Source organism: Mirounga leonina, unplaced genomic scaffold, assembly GCF_011800145.1.
Source record: "Mirounga leonina isolate KUSES-001 unplaced genomic scaffold, KU_Mleo_1.0 Mir_125, whole genome shotgun sequence".
Taxonomy (NCBI): Eukaryota; Metazoa; Chordata; class Mammalia; order Carnivora; family Phocidae; genus Mirounga; species Mirounga leonina.
This window is the reverse complement of record NW_023270305.1, coordinates 18,927,104-18,942,871: the sequence shown is the minus strand read 5'-3', so window position 1 is coordinate 18,942,871 and position 15,768 is coordinate 18,927,104. Positions and strand designations below refer to the sequence as shown.

The window sequence follows — 15,768 nt, the reverse complement described above, 5'->3', positions numbered from 1 at the left end:
TGTGTCCTCAGTAATAATACCCAAATCCGCTTCTCCCTCTTCCGCAATAACACGTCTCCTCCATCCTCTCAGGGCCTGTATTTTTAGCCAGTTGGGCTTCCTGATGCCATTTAGAACTTAGTATCTCCTTTAAAATGTCCACTGTGGCACCCCGCTCAACGCCATGATCCACGCAGCCGCTCCCCCAGGAGGCAGAGTGTGTGGTGGGGGTAGGAGGGTGGGAGCGTAATTTCTTCCCTCCTCTAAAATTCTAGCATACTATTTGTACTACCTCCTTTGCAGACACATTCCGCTGCATTCATGGAGGTCATCCCTAGCTTTCGGTGTTGTCCACCATCTACCCAATAAGACAAGAAGTCATGTCCTGCTCATCTCTATATCCTCCTCAAAGCAATAGATTTTGCACAAACTACACTGTAAGAATTACCGTGGATTCAAATATTTTCCAAAACTAAGACAATCCCTTCCACATCCTCGTGAAACCCTCCCATGAAGCCTTCTCCCAAGAGGGCGGCACACATTGGTCTCTCACTTCTCTGAACTTCTACAATGTTCCTAGAAGTTAGCACCACACTGGACAGCTCTTGTGTTCCAAGAGTTTAACTCCACCTGGCCCAAACATTTCTGAGGACAGACTGCATTTCATACATTGTCTTGACTAATGCACAGGCAGAGAACACAGTAGGTTTTTCTCTATTTTCTGGTGTTGTTCTTACTTGATCACAATTAAAAAAAAGAGGGGGGGGCTCCCTGGGTGGCTCAGTCAGTTAAGTGTCAGGTTATGGTCCCAGGGTCCTAGGATCAAGCCATCAGATTCCTTGCTCAGCAGGGAGCTGCTTCTCCCTCTCCTTCTGCCTACCACTCCCTCTGCTTGTGCTCTCTGTCAAATATATAAAATCTTTAAGAAAATAAAATAAGGGGCGTCTGGGTGGCTCAGTTGTTAAGCGTCTGCCTTCGGCTCAGGTCATGATCCCAGGGTCCTGGGATCGAGCCCCGCATCGGGCTCCCTGCTCCGTGGGAAGCCTGCTTCTCCCTCTCCCACTCTCCCTGCTTGTATTCCCTCTCCCACCGTGTCTCTCTCTGTCAAATAAATAAAATCTTTAAAAAAAAAAGAAAAGAAAAGAAAATAGGGTGCCTGGGTGGCTCAGTTGGTTAAGCGACTGCCTTCGGCTCAGGTCATGATCCTGGAGTCCCGGGATCGAGTCCCGCATCGGGCTCCCTGCTCGGCGGGGAGTCTGCTTCTCCCTCTGACCCTCCTCCCTCTCATGCTCTCTTTCTCTCATTCTCTCTCTCACAAATAAATAAAATCTTAAAAAAATAAATAAATAAAAAACCTGATCCTGGGACACCTGGATGGCTCAGTCAGTTAAGCATCCAACTCCTGGTTTCGGCTCAGGCCATGACAGGGTTGTGAGATGGAGCCCCACATTGGGCTCCAAGCTCAGTGCAGAGTCTGCTTAAGAATCTCTCTCTCCCTTTCTCTCTGCTCTTCTTCCTGCTCACCTGCGCTCTCTCTCTCTAAATAAAAATAAATAAAATCTTTAAAAAAAAAAAAACAAACACTAGATCCTTATCTAAAAACAAAAACAAAAAAAGAGCAACAAGCCCATACAGAAGCATATACAGTGAAGAGCAAGTCTCTCTTCTGCTGCCTCAGTGCTATTCTCCTCCCCCAGAAAAATCCATAACTGCTGCCAGCAACAAGTGACTCAGGTTTGGCAGCAAACCCTTTCCTTTTCTAGACATGGGAATTTAGACAGAGCCAGTCAAAGAGATTGCCCTTTAAAGAAAACATACATCAGGGGCGCCTGGGTGGCTCAGCCAATTAAGCATCTGACTCTTGATTTCGGCTCAGGTCATGATCTCAGGGTCGTGGGATGGAGCCCCGAATCAGGCTCCCCACTCAGTGGGGAGTCTGCTTCCTCCCTCTCTCTCTGCCCTTCCACCCCTGCTTGTGCTCTCTCTCTGAAATAAATCGTTAAAAAGAAAAAGAAAACATATAGCTTCAGATGCTGAATCTTTAAACATCAGATCTATACATTACCTCTTAAGCCAAAACATTTATCCGAGGGGGAGGAGGAGTGTGAAAAAAATAGAGAAAGCATAGCCTGTTTTTCTACTGGAAATAAAAGTACCCTTTTCTATTTGCCAAGAATGGCTGAACAGAAAATCTGAGGCATTAATAAAAAAGAAACTTGAAGCCTTGCTCTAGTTTCTAGATCCTGTCTCCTGATTTTGGCACTTATTACAGAATGTTCTGATTGGAAAGCTACACTAGTCAATAACCTCCTAGACATCAGAAGCGTAAGTGTACTAAAAAGGCACCCAAAAAAATTTTGCCAGCTTATTCCATTTTTTCAAAGATTTGATTTATTTTTTTATTACATTATGTTAATCACCATACATTACATCATTAGTTTTTGATGTAGTGTTCCATGATTCATTGTTTGCGTGTAACACCCAATGCTCCATGCAGAACGTGCCCTCTTTAATACCCATCACCGGGCTAACCCATTCCCCCACCCCCCTAAAGATTTTATTTTTAAGTAATCTCTACACCCAACATAGGGCTTAAACTCACAACCCCAAGATCCAGAGTCGCATAATCTACCAAATGAGCCAGCTAAGTGCCCTCCATTTTTAAAATAATTATAAATAAGGAAACTGATATTCCAAAGAAATTAACTAGCATAACAAACGTCATACAGCTATTAAACGGCTGAGCCAGACAAACTCTGGTCTGATTTCAAAGCCAAGGCTCTTTTTACTCAACATTTACATTTTACTAATACTAATCTATATACCACAGATTAAAGGATTGGGGGGAAATCATCTACTTTTACAGTTCCACAAAAATATCATGATGAACAACTTGATACATTGTTCACAAGTAAGCCTATTCAAAGCTAACTTAAAAAGGTTAAAGTTAACTTGGATAGGTAGAGGACAGTTCTTTCATTTTATCCTCACTTATCAAAGAAGTCATTTTTAGGGCGCCTGGGTGGCTCAGTTGGTTAAGCGACTGCCTTTGGCTCAGGTCATGATCCTGGAGTCCCGGGATCAAGTCCCACATCAGGCTCCCTGCTCAGCGGGGAGCCTGCTTCTCCCTCTGACCCTCCCCCCTCTCATGTACTCTCTCTCATTCTCACTCTCTCAAATAAATAAATAAAATCTTAAAAAAAAAAAACAAAAACTAGCCCTCCCACAGTTAATAATTATAAACTCAGGATAAAACATTAAAAAACTATCTGAAGGGCGCCTGGGTGGCTCAGTTGGTTGGGCGACTGCCTTCAGCTCAGGTCATGATCCTGGAGTCCCGGGATCGAGTCCCACATCGGGCTCCCTGCTCGGAAGGGAGTCTGCTTCTCCCTCTGACCCTCCTCCCTCTCATGCTCTCTGTCTCTCATTCGCTCTGTCTCAAATAAATAAAATCTTAAAAAAAAAAAAAGTCATTTTTATATCATTATTTAGAAAATGACATATTAAAGATCCAAAGAAAAAAGAACTTTTGTGATTTCACTGAAAGGCAAGACTTCAACACAAAGTGATCTTTGCATGGTGACGTGTAAAAGAAAACAGGGTTGTAAGCCCAGGTGAGAAGTTGTTTAGTATCCGCCAAGCAATTCAAGTACCTTGTCTCTCCAACCCTACCATATGACATCCACAACCAGCAGTTCACATACCTACTGGTTCTCCTAAGTTGACACTATATGTATCTTTTTTTTAAAAAATGCTTAACAGAGCGCCAGGGTGGCTCAGTCGGTTAAGTGTCCGACTTTTGATTTCGGGTCAGGTCATGATATCAGGGTCACAGGATCGAGCCCTGCCTCGGGCTCTGTGCCCAGAGCACAGCTTGCTTGTCCCTCTCCCTCCGCCCTGCTCGAGTGCACTCTATCTCTAAAATAAATAAATAAAATCTTTAAAAAATAATGCTTAACATAATTGTTGATAAAAGTTTTCCACCAACAAAATTTAAAACTGTCCCACTCACTTATTAATGACTCTAGTCTCATAGAAAGACAATGCCATTCGGCAGCCCTATGCCTTGGTGGTACTTGCTTTAGAGCCAAGTACTAGTCGTTCTGTAAGAGAGCATTTCACTCAGATCAACTCTGGAAAAATTTTTTAATTCAAGCTAACATGGCTAAAAAATCAAAGATAAGGCCTTACGTCTACTCTGACATATTGAAACCCTTCTAGTAAAACTGATTCCAATTCCTCTGGCTTTCATGACAGCGGAAGAGGCAAAACTTGCCTTCTTACCTCTTCTTTGTCTAAACTGAAATACTTGGGAAAATAAGCCCTTAGACAGTAGAGACCAAGTCTACATTCTGATAATTGAAAACTGTGTTTCTCAAAATTTTTCAGCCAATACTGAGAAATTGGGAGGTTTCATATAAAATTTAGATTTATTATTTCTGGTAACATGGGTCAAGTTGCCACAATCAGAACGGAAGTCAGCTAGCTATAATCTGCAGGCCAAATCCAATCCCCCTACCCTGTTTTTGTACAGTACAAGAACCAATAGTTTGAACATTTTTTTAGAAGATTTTATTTATTTGGCGGCGCCTGGGTGGCTCAGTCGGTTAAGCATCTACCTTCGGCTCAGGTCATGGTCCCAGGGCCCTGGGATCGAGCCCTGCATCGGGCTCCCTGCTCAGCGGGAAGCCTGCTTCTCCCTCTCCCACTCCCCCTGCTTGTGTTCCCTCTCTCGCTGTGTCTCTCTCTGTCAAATAAATAAATAAAATCTTTAAAAAATAAATAAATAATAAATGATTTTATTTATTTGAGAGGGAGAGTGAGAGAGAGAGAACACGAGCAGGGAGAGGAGCAGAGGGAGAGAAAGAAGCAGACTCCCCACTGAGCAAGGAGCCCGATGTGGGGCTCGATCCCAGGACTCTGGGATCATGACTAAAGACAGATGCTTAACCGACTGAGCCACCAAGATGCCCCCAGTTTGTACATTTTAAACCACTGAAAAAAACACAAAAGAATATTTTGTGACATGTGCAAAGTATGTAATTCTTTACTTATAAAGAAACAATGTAACAGGGGCACCTGGGTGGTTCAATCTGTTAAGGGTCAGACTCTTGATTTCTGCTCAGGTCATGATCTCAGCATCCTGAGATCAAGCCCCATAGTGAGCTCCACACCCAGAGGGGAGTCTGCTTGAGATTCTCTCTCCCTCTCCCTCTGCCCCTCCCCCTGCTCAAATGTGTGCGTGCACGCACACACTTTCTCTCTAAATAAATGAATAATCTTTAAGAAATGATGTAACAGACATTCCACAAATGCTCTACTAAATCCAACCCGAATAATGAATGTGTAGGATGTGAGCGAGGAAACAGTAATTAAGACCCACTAAGATCCACAGTAAGAGTACTGAACATACATACGATCTATATAATCCTTTAAAAGGGGCTCAATATAGTATCGTTTTGTATTAGATGAATCTCAGAAACGGAGAATGTTTTTGTTTATTTCCATCAGGTTTTAAAGTGAAATACCTAAAAAAGACTTAGAAAACCACCAAAACACTGTCAGCATCACACCTGAAGTCTGATGCTACTCAGCACAAGTCATCCCTGGGTATGAACCAACTGCCTTCTTTTCTCTCCTTACCTGAATAGCCGTCAGTTTATGTCTCACATTCACTAGAATAGCTCGCGCTAATAAGAGCAGAATAGGCTTTGAGGTCAGGCTGTAGACTGATTCACCATCTAGAACAAGCAGATTCAGAACAACTGCATCTAGTCCTTTGACCTGAAAAAAATATATAAGCCAAGATGACCTAATTTAACAAAATATTAATCTTTATAGGTCTTGGAGTAACATATTTTCCAGTTAATTCAGCTTTGAAACAAAGGCATCAATCTATTACACAGCAATTGGCACTGGACAGAATCATAACCTTATAAATGCCCCTGGGGACCCACAAATGCAGGCCACCCTGACAGAATTCTCTGGAGATGGTATTAACAAGACAATAAATAAATGTGTGAATGTATGAATAGCCAAATACATACATTTCTCTTCCCAGTGCTACCTTGCATCATCATGAAAAAATGAAATGCTTTTCTATCTTCTGCTTAAGTAAATCAGCCTCTGCCTACCCCCAAGATATAACACTGATATTCCAACTGAGTTCTAAATGTGCTTCCAGAGGTTTGGGGAAATGGTCTGTTTTTAAAGAGGACTGCTTATATTTAAAAAACAAAACAAAACAGACAAAGCAAAGGTTACAACTCTTCGGAACAATTCCTCAGTCAAGACAGCATATGACATGTAAAAATATAAGTATTTATCACCATAATAGTGAAAAAAATTTCAACATCTGGAAGCCAGATTACTAAGACCAACCTTTCTGTGCGAGAGGTGACCAATACCGCTCAGACATGGACCTTCAGTGCTATTCCTCTGAGACCAGTTAGCATCAGATGTCAGTGTTAAAATGACAAGGCCATAAATTAAAGGCAGGGAAAATGAATTTGGCTTTGGTCACCATACTCCATGACCATAAAGTATATTCACAAATATTTATGCTTCACAAGAACTAAGAAACCTCAATCAGCACAGGAAAATGACAATTAGAAAATACTGACGTGTTTAAAAATTTCAACTCCTCCTACCTTCCAAATTCTCAGACTGCGGGTAAAGAGTATAAATTGAATATTCTTTTTATTTATTTATTTATTTATTTATTTATTTATTTATTTTAAAGATTTTATTTATTTATTTGAGAGAGAGAGAATGAGAGACAGCACAAGAGGGAAGAGGGCAGAGGGAAAAGCAGACGCCCTGCCGAGCAGGGAGCCTGATGTGGGACTCGATCCCGGGACTCCAGGATCATGACTTGAACCGAAGGCAGCTGCTTAACCAACTGAGCCACCCAGGCACCCTTGAATATTCCTTTTAAAAAGAACCTGACAGGGACGCCTGGGTGGCTCAGTCGGTTAAGCGTCTGCCTTTGGCTCAGGTCACGATCTCAGGGTCCTGGGATCGAGCCCCAAGTTGGGTTCCCTGCTCAGTGGGGAGTCTGCTTCTCCCTCTGCCTGCCACTCCCCCTGCTTGTGCGCTCTGTCTCTCTCTGACAAATAGATAAATCTTAAAAACAAAAAACAAAAAACAAAAAAAACAACCTGACATTACCAAGAAGAGTTGAACATGTATATACTCTAGGGCATAGCAACTCCACTCACGGATATATATATACCACAGCAGAGCTTCCCAACTCTGGGAAGATCATCCTCTCAGCCCTCAGGGTATCACCTACAGCCCGAGGGCCAGTAAAAACAGCCTCCTCTGCTTTTTCAGTATGCTGTGCTTTGAAATTCTTGCAAATGATTTCCAGAAGATGTGTTCCTAATAGCACTGTATGTAATACATTGGGGGCAAAAAAAAGGAAATATACCATATCGCCATCAAGAGTAGAAGAGACATACACGTTCTAGTATAGTCATACAATTGGAATACTATACAACAGTAAAAATGAATAATGGTATCATTTCAAAAATATACCATTGAACAAAGCAAGTCACAGAAGAATGCACAGTTTGTTTCATTTTATAAAAGTTCAAAAACTGGCAAAACTAAACAATACGTTTTCTAGAGTTACAGAGGTGCTGAAACTATGAAGAAAAGCAATGGAATGATTAACACAAAATTCATGGGACTGGCTCATGGGAGAGGAGGGCCAGGGACACCATCAGGAAGCACACACAGGGGACCTTCTAAGGCAGTATTTCCAACCCTTTCCAAGTCACAGCACACGCAGAGATGCTATGATTAGTGGTGCAAAGCAGGGAACTAGCAAATGCTGCCGACCAGTTCCAAGGCTCTCCCCGCTCCAGCCCAGACCCCACACAGGCAAAGGGGCTCCACATCTGGGGAACTGCGGTCAGGAAACTCTGCTCTACAATGCTGCCAATGTTCTCTCTCAAGCTGTGTGGGAGGAGCAAAGTGGTTTTATTATTTAAACTGCATACACTTCATATGCTTTTTTTTGAATCTATGAGGTAGTTCTAATAAAAAAAAAAAAATCAAGGTCTCAAAGTTTCCCACAATCTGGCCTGAATCCCATGAGGTGTGACCTTTCAATGCTACTCCAGTAGGCTCAAAACATCCTGCTCCCACCGCGCTCTTCCCCACTCTGAACTTCCGCTCCCGTGACTGCATCCAGACAGATGTTCCTGCTCCTCTCCACCTGTCCGTTTCCTCAGCACCCTTCAGTTCACCTCACGGTCCAATCCCAGCTAAACTGTCTGACCAAATTCCCGTTCCCCACATCTCTTGGTTAACTGCAATAATCTTAACAGTCCAAATCTCTCACATAACCTACTTCTGTACTGCCTTGAACTGTCCCCTGACTTTACAGATGCTCCTCCACTGGCAGAGCTGAAAGAGGGCTGGGTTTGGGCCCAGGAAATGTGGCTTCCAATCACCCAGCTGTAAGACCTCTGACAAGGTTCCTTCACCACCAGAGCTTCCATCTTCTCGTCTCTGGGATCCTCAAACTGATAGAACATGTGAATTAAGCACTTGCCCCACATATCTGTGCTCAACAAACACTATGACTTTGACTATTTGGTGAATTTTTAACCTACACTACAGGGCTGAAGAGGCAGAAACTGTTTCATCCACAATAACAGAGGGAGTGAGATGTTCCATATAAGCAAATTTCTAGACAACTGAAGCATTTCTCTTTAAGTGACATTTTTTACTTTTACTTTACTTTACTTTAGTACTTTAATCACTCTGGATGAAAACCTCTGTAAAGGGCTCCTGGGTGGCTCAGTTGGTTAAGCGACTGCCTTCGGCTCAGGTCATGATCCTGGAGTCCCAGGATCGAGTCCCGCATCGGGCTCCCTGCTCGGCAGGGAGTCTGCTTCTCCCTCTGACCCTCCCCCCTCTCATGCTCTCTCTATCTCATTCTCTCTCAAATAAATAAATAAAATCTTTAAAAAAAAAAAAAAAGAAAACCTCTGTAAAGTGCAGACTCAATTCCCTTCTTAGGCATAAGATACAGAAGATCTTTTAACCTTTCGATAATGATTCAGAGCCAGGATTATGAATTTCAATTATTCTACTGCAACATGATACAGTGACTCACCACACTGATGTGTACAGAGCTAATTACTGTGGCTGTCAGTTTATGGCTGCTTTTCTACTTCTTTTTCCACCCCACCATCAGATTGTTTTAAATATATTTTCTTTCTTTCTTTCTTTTTAAAGATTTATCTATTTGAGAGAGAAAGAGCACGTGAGCAGGGGTGGGGCAGAGGCAGAGGGAGAGAATCTCAAGCAGACTCCATGCTCAGCAAAGAACCCAACACTGGGCTTGATCTCATGACCCTGAGAACAGGACGTGAGCAGAAACCAAGAGTTGGACTCTCAACCGACTGAGCCATCCAGGTGCCCCTATTTATTTATTTTTTTTAAGTAAGCTCTATGCTGGGGCACCTGGGTGGCTCAGTCGGTTAAGCATCTGCCTTGGCTGGGGTGGTGATCCTGGCGTTCTGGAATTGAGTCCCACACTGGGCTCCTTGCAAGGTGGGGAATCTGCTTCTCCCTCTGCCGGCCACCCCCTCTGCCTGCCACTCCCCCTGCTTGTACTCTCTCTCTCGCACTCTCTCTCTCGAAATAAATAAATAAAATCTTAAAAAAAAAAAAAGTAAGCTCTATGGCCAATGTGGGGCTCAAGCTCACAACCCCAAAATCAAGAGTTGCACACTCCACCAACTGAGCCAGCCAGGAGCCCCTCTACCATCAGATTAGTAACACTTATCTCTAATTCCATTCCTGACAGTGGACCTTCTAGAAATACTTGAAAATCTGATCGATGACCAAGGATTCTCAGTACACTTTGTACAAGCTATATATAAAGTCGTATTTTTTCCTACCTACTATTGACTCCAGTTTATAAAGACCAGTTCCTAAAGAAAGAAAAAAAAAAAAAACACAATAATAACTATATATGACATTTCCAAGAAGTATACCTCACTGAATTGCTGGAATAAAACAGATGGCAAAAAATCCTGAGGTTGTAAATCAACGAGAGGCCCCGTCCAGTTACTCTGAACAAAAAGTTGCAAACTGCTTACACCAATTAGGAATATCAGCTGTTGTCTGCATATAAGAATAAAAAAACAAATATGAACCACTGTATAACCACAACCAATTTCATTTCAGTTTTACCAAGAAAAATATAAAATATTAACCAACATTTATAGAGATCATCCAAGTACAAAATAAAATTTCTGAAACCTAAACAATTTATGTCTCAATGTCCAATATTATAACCATGAGCCACATAGGGCTCTTTTATTTATTTATTTATTTTAAGATTTTATTTATGTGACAGAGAGAGAGGGAACACAAGCAGGGGGAGTGGGAGAGGGACAGGCAGGCTTCTCACTGAGTAGTGAGCCCAATGCGGGGCTCGATCCCGGAACCCTGGGATCATGACCTGAGCCGAAGGCAGACACTTAACGACTGGGCCACCCAGGCGCCCCACATAGGGCTCTTTTAATTTAATTACAATTAAATGAAATTTAAAATTCTGTCCCTCAGTTGCACTATTTCAAGTGCTCAACAACCACATATGACTAGTGGCTGCCATACTGGAGAGCCCAAGTTTTCCAATGACTAAAACCACTGTCTTAGGCTGGCAAAGCACTATTAAATGTATTCAGTCTGTTTCTCTATGAAAATTTCAAATAAAATTCTACCTTTCAGTTGTGTCCAAATCTGTTGAGTAATCCAGGAATGTTACTATCTGCTTCTCCAGGTAGCTGTCCATCTTTTCTTCAGTCATAGTGGTTGAGTTAAAAATATTTTGAGTCAATGAATTTAAGAATATGGCCTCATAATTCCCTTCAAGCAGCAATTGTAAGAAAGATCCACTCTCTGCAATATAAAAAATTAGTCCAATAATTCAAAGGACCAATTTTTTTTCATACTGTAAAGGGTAACACTATTAGGTAAATCTACCATTTTACATTTTAATATGAAAAAAAAATGTGTATCCTTAGAATGCTTACTATACATTAATCACAAAGCACTGAGCAAATTCCCATTATTCTATGAACATCACTTCTTCTACAATAAGCAGCTCATCCATACAATGAGCAGCAAGGTAGAAGCTAGACACAGGAATAATATTTCTCATTAGTAAATATTATCACCCTTCTAGGAATTCAAAAGAATCAAAAGATTCCTATTGACAACAGAAAAGTTTCCACAATCAGGGGTGTAAGGCCTTTCATAATCTGGCTTCTTGTATCCCCACCATACTCCCTAAGGAACAGCTGGTTCTCTCAACTGTTCCCCGAATATCCCATGCACATTCCTGCCTCCACTTTTACACTTGTGATTTCTCCTGCTGAGCTCTTCTCCACGTCTTACCCTTTAATCAAAATTCTGCTCACGTCTGACTTCTTCCATGAAACTTTTCCAGATCACCAGACTTCACTTGATCTTAGCCAAAAGGCCAAGAAGCGATCCAGATCACCAGACTTCAAAAACTACCTCTCCTGAAGCCCCTATTGCATATACACACACACACAAACACACACACACACACAAACACACAAACACACACACCCGCACACTAGTGTTCTAAACTGTTATTTTTCTTCCGGGTCCAGTCTAAATCTCACAACCAGATGTGCCTTTATCTCACATTTATCACTAGTAAATATGCTGTTAACACCTCTCTCCGGTAAATGTGTACTGTTCATAAGAATTACATCTTTGCTGCCTCGTTTCAGCTTTTATGCTTACCAACTGTGGGGCCTGGAATAAATTACTTAAACAAGCGGGCTTTAAACGTCTTCACCTGCAAAATGGTATTAAACGTAATATCTATCTTAAATGTCTATTGTAAGGATTAAATGACAATAAATGTCAAGGACTTAGAAAAGTAGCCGACATCGCCATCGTTGTTACCACTGAGCCTAGGCGGTGAGAAGGTTGGGATCAAAACAAGCACTGAGCCCAGAGGACCTCGCCCACCACATCAAGGATGCAACAATCCAAAGTTTTAAGGGATCAGCTAGATTTCGGCAGAAAAAACAAACAAACAAACAAACAAACAAACAAGGAGGAGTGAGAACCCAGCCGGCACCACTCTCCGCTCACAGTCCACACGCTGGCCTCCGTTCCTGGAAGGTTCGCCTTTCTCACCTGAACCGGCGACTCCCTCCTGCTTCCATTGCTGCCGCTCAGCCTCAGTGGGGAAGCCCCTCAAAACTGCCAGCTCCGGTATCCACAGCACCCTGGACATCGCTGCAGCCAAAAGGGGTTCTCCGAGGGTCACACGGAGTCAACAAAAGAAAGTGAAAGAAAGAGGGTCCAAAGATGCCGAAACCTAGAGGCAACAGATCCTGTGAATACCACCCACAGACCTGGAAGTCCATGTGCAGACATCGTCACTCGGACGCGGCCATGACAGCAGCGCGGGACACCCTGGGAAAAACACACACTCGGCTCTGGTTTCCGCCTAGGAGACCCACTCAAGACCTTAGTACTGAGCATGCCCAGTAGAGATGCCCCGCCCGGGGCAGTGTACGGGCGGCTTGGAGGGCGCGGTCGACTTCAGCCCCGCCCTAAAGGGGCGTTGCCAAGAGCTGTAGACGACCCGAGGGGGTGGAGTCGTCTTGCACCACCCACTGAGGATTGGGATTAAAATGCAGCTGGAAGCCCGGGTCTCGTCCTGCCAAGAGGTAATAGGCATGGTCTACCGCTTGGGTTCCTCAGCATTTTTGGATCAGAACCCTCCTGACTACCTAACCAAGGCCCTTCACGCAAAATGCATGTGGGCCCTTGCTACCAACGTTCGGGTACCATTCCGGGAAGTTCGAGGCCCCGTGAAGTGGAGTCGACCAGCCCAAGAACCACCTCTGCAGTGAATAGGTCTTTTTTCTTTTTTTTCTTTCTTTCTTTTTTTTTTTTTAATTCATGAGAGACAGAGCGAGAGAGAAAGGCAGAGGGAGAAGCAGGCTCCCAAGGAGCAGGGAGCCCGATGCGGGACTCGATCCCAGGACCCCGAGATCATGACCTGAGCCGAAGGCAGACGCTTAACCATCTGAGCCACCCAGGCGCCCGAATAGGTCTTTTTTCTTAGAATGTATTAAACTGTAAGGAAAGTTTTGGGGCTCCTGGCTGGCTCCGTCAGAGCAGCATGCGACTCGGTCTCCGGGAAGTGAGTTCAAGTCCCAGGTTGGGTGTTGAGATTACACACATACATGACTAACTGAACAGATGAAATAACTTTTTTTTTAAGTGTAAGGAAAGTATCTGGCTTTGACCCTACCACTACATAAATCATGACTGAGTGGGACCGGTGGCCCCCCGGCTGGTGCATGGAAGCTTGTGGAGGAGAGGCTGAGTCCAGAAACCTGTCACCCCTGCGTGCCCGCCGCTGAGCGCGGAGCTGGGGCCTCCTTCGCACGTCCTTTCTTCATAGCCAGGCTCCCAGGCCAAAACCGAGGCTCGGAGAGCCAGACCGCAGCGGGGCGGGACTCTGCCCCAATGGGCCCGAAGCCTGGACTGTGAGAATGCCATGCACTAGCCAGGGTAACCCTGACCACGCCACATTCTTGGAGAAATCAAAGGCAAGCGATCTCTGAAAGAGCCTAGCCCAGGGCCGGCTCCAAGGAGGGAACTAAATTCTCAATTCACTTCCCTCCTCCGGTGTCCACATACCGGAGGGAATGGTGCTCAGCTGTGGAGGGAACGGTGCTCAGCCTCTGCCAGCAGAAGCCAAAGGAAGCCAGACCTGGGTTGAGTGGAGAAGAGCAGATGCCCTAGAATGTCTTCTTATTGAGAAGTAATTAAAAGCTATTTGTGCAGGAAATGATATTTAATCAGTGTGTCCTTTTGGTTTTTTTAAGCACAAAATCCAGCACTGTCTAAACCATTTGACAGTTGTTAGAGCTATTAAAGGAGAAACACACTGGCCACTCATCCAGGTTCCTCACTTGTCCCACACAGTGAACTTGGTGCTTTCTCTATAATTCAAGGTTTGTTTAAGTGAGATATGCTTGACAATCATAGTAAGTATATTCATCTCTCTTCAGGCAAATGGACTCTAGAATAAAAATGTGGGAGAAAAATATATGGTCTCAAATGAAAGAAACAAAAACAAAAACAAACAAAAAAATGGAGTGGATGGGGCACCTGGATGGCTCAGTCGGTTAAGTGTCTGCCTTTGGTTCAGGTCATGATCCCAGGGTCTTGGGATCTAGTCCTGTATTGGGCTCCCTGCTCAGCGGGCGGCCTGCTTCTCCCTCTACCCCTCCCCCCTGCTTGTGATCTCTCTCTCTCTCTCTTTTTTCTAAATATTTTATTTATTTATTTATTCATGAGAGACAGAGAGAGAGAGAGAGGCAGAGGGAGAAGCAGGCTTCCCGTGGAGCAGGGAGCCCGATGCGGGACTCGATCCCAGGACCCAGGGATCATGACCTGAGCCGAAGGCAGACGCTTAACCATCTGAGCCACCCAGGCGCCCTCTCTCTCTTTTGCTCTCTCTCTCAGATAAATAGGGGCACCTGGGTGGCTCAGTCGTTAAGCATCTGCCTTCTGCTCAGGACATGATCTTAGGGTCCTGGGATCGAACCCCACATCGGGCTCCCTGCTCCGAGGGAAGCCTGCTTCTCCCTCTCCCACTCCCCCTGCTTATGTTCCCTCTTTCACTGTCTCTCTCTGTCAAATAAATAAAATCTTTTAGGGCGCCTGGGTGGCTCAGTTCGTTGGGCGGCTGCCTTCGGCTCGGGTCATGATCCCGGAGTCCCGGAATTGAGTCCCGCATCAGACTCCCTGCTCGGTGGGGAGTCTGCTTCTCCCTCTGGCCCTACCCCTTCTTGTGCTCTCTCTTTCACTCTTTCTCTCAAATAAATAAAATAAAATATTTTAATAAATAAATAAATAAATAAATAAATAAAATCTTTTAAAAATATATTTTTTAAAAAACATGGAGTGGATACTGAGCTGGTGAGTAGGATATGTCTACTTTAGGAGTGGCTTGGCTGGACAGTCTGCTGGGAACCCTGATGTCAGGGGTAGATAAACCATCTATTAAGTCTTTTTTCTTGAGCTGGTCAGATTTCTCAGAGACTTTTTAAATTTCCTACCTGGATAAGTGAGGGTCTGGTTGCCAGAGTTCCAGAGCCAAGCAGAGCAAGAAAGCCAGGAGTCTCAGCATTCAAGACCCAGTCTGAATATCAGACCCTATAGAGACCATGGCAAGGGGAGTGGAAGGGAAGGAGTGGGCAGGGGTTCCTACTGACTGACTCAGTTTTGCAGGAGTCCTCATTTCAGCCCTTCCTCTTCCCACCCATAACCTTCAGTGCCAGGGGTATCTCATGCTCCCAGTTGCTGAGTTGTTCGGGGATTCTTCAGTCTAGATACAAGTTTGCCTTAGCTTTTCCCATGGCATTTTTAGGACTGGGCTTTCTCTGGTCATCTACATCAGTTACTAGCTCCCAAACACGGCATCTCATCTCATCTTCTCTTTCCCTGTGGGTTATGTCTTAATTTTTTTCTTTACCATAAATTTAGTGAGTTTTGAAGGAGAGACAGCATATATTCAACCTGCCATGTTTACTCTAGAACCTTAAACTGTACTGTAAATGACATCTTTCTCCAAGTAGCTTCAGGTTTGATACATTTATGTGTTTGAGCTAATCCTATCTCATATCTTTCTAAGTAGAAAAAGGAGGCAGGATTGTAATGAGCATTTCATGACCCTTCAAACCTTTTTCATATTCA

At 43.8% G+C, this 15,768-nt stretch overlaps 1 protein-coding gene across 5 annotated transcripts in view; it reads right to left on the bottom strand.

Moving 5' to 3' along the window:
- The window catches only part of TTC27 (tetratricopeptide repeat domain 27), a 167,943-nt gene extending 155,434 nt beyond the window's left edge, over positions 1–12,509 (bottom strand). For 4 of the 5 annotated variants that reach the window (XM_035000884.1, XM_035000888.1, XM_035000885.1 and 1 more), the window contains exons 1-4: positions 12,184–12,508; positions 10,728–10,905; positions 9,996–10,125; positions 5,623–5,763 (exon numbers count right to left, since the gene is read on the bottom strand). In XM_035000884.1, coding sequence (XP_034856775.1) covers positions 5,623–5,763; positions 9,996–10,125; positions 10,728–10,905; positions 12,184–12,283 — 549 coding nt within the window. In that variant the 5' untranslated portion in view covers positions 12,284–12,508. Of the gene's footprint in view, positions 1–5,622; positions 5,764–9,995; positions 10,126–10,727; positions 10,906–12,183 lie in introns of all 5 variants that reach the window. The other variant, XM_035000887.1, reaches the window with a different exon arrangement.
- Between the last annotated feature and the right edge of the window lie 3,259 nt (positions 12,510–15,768).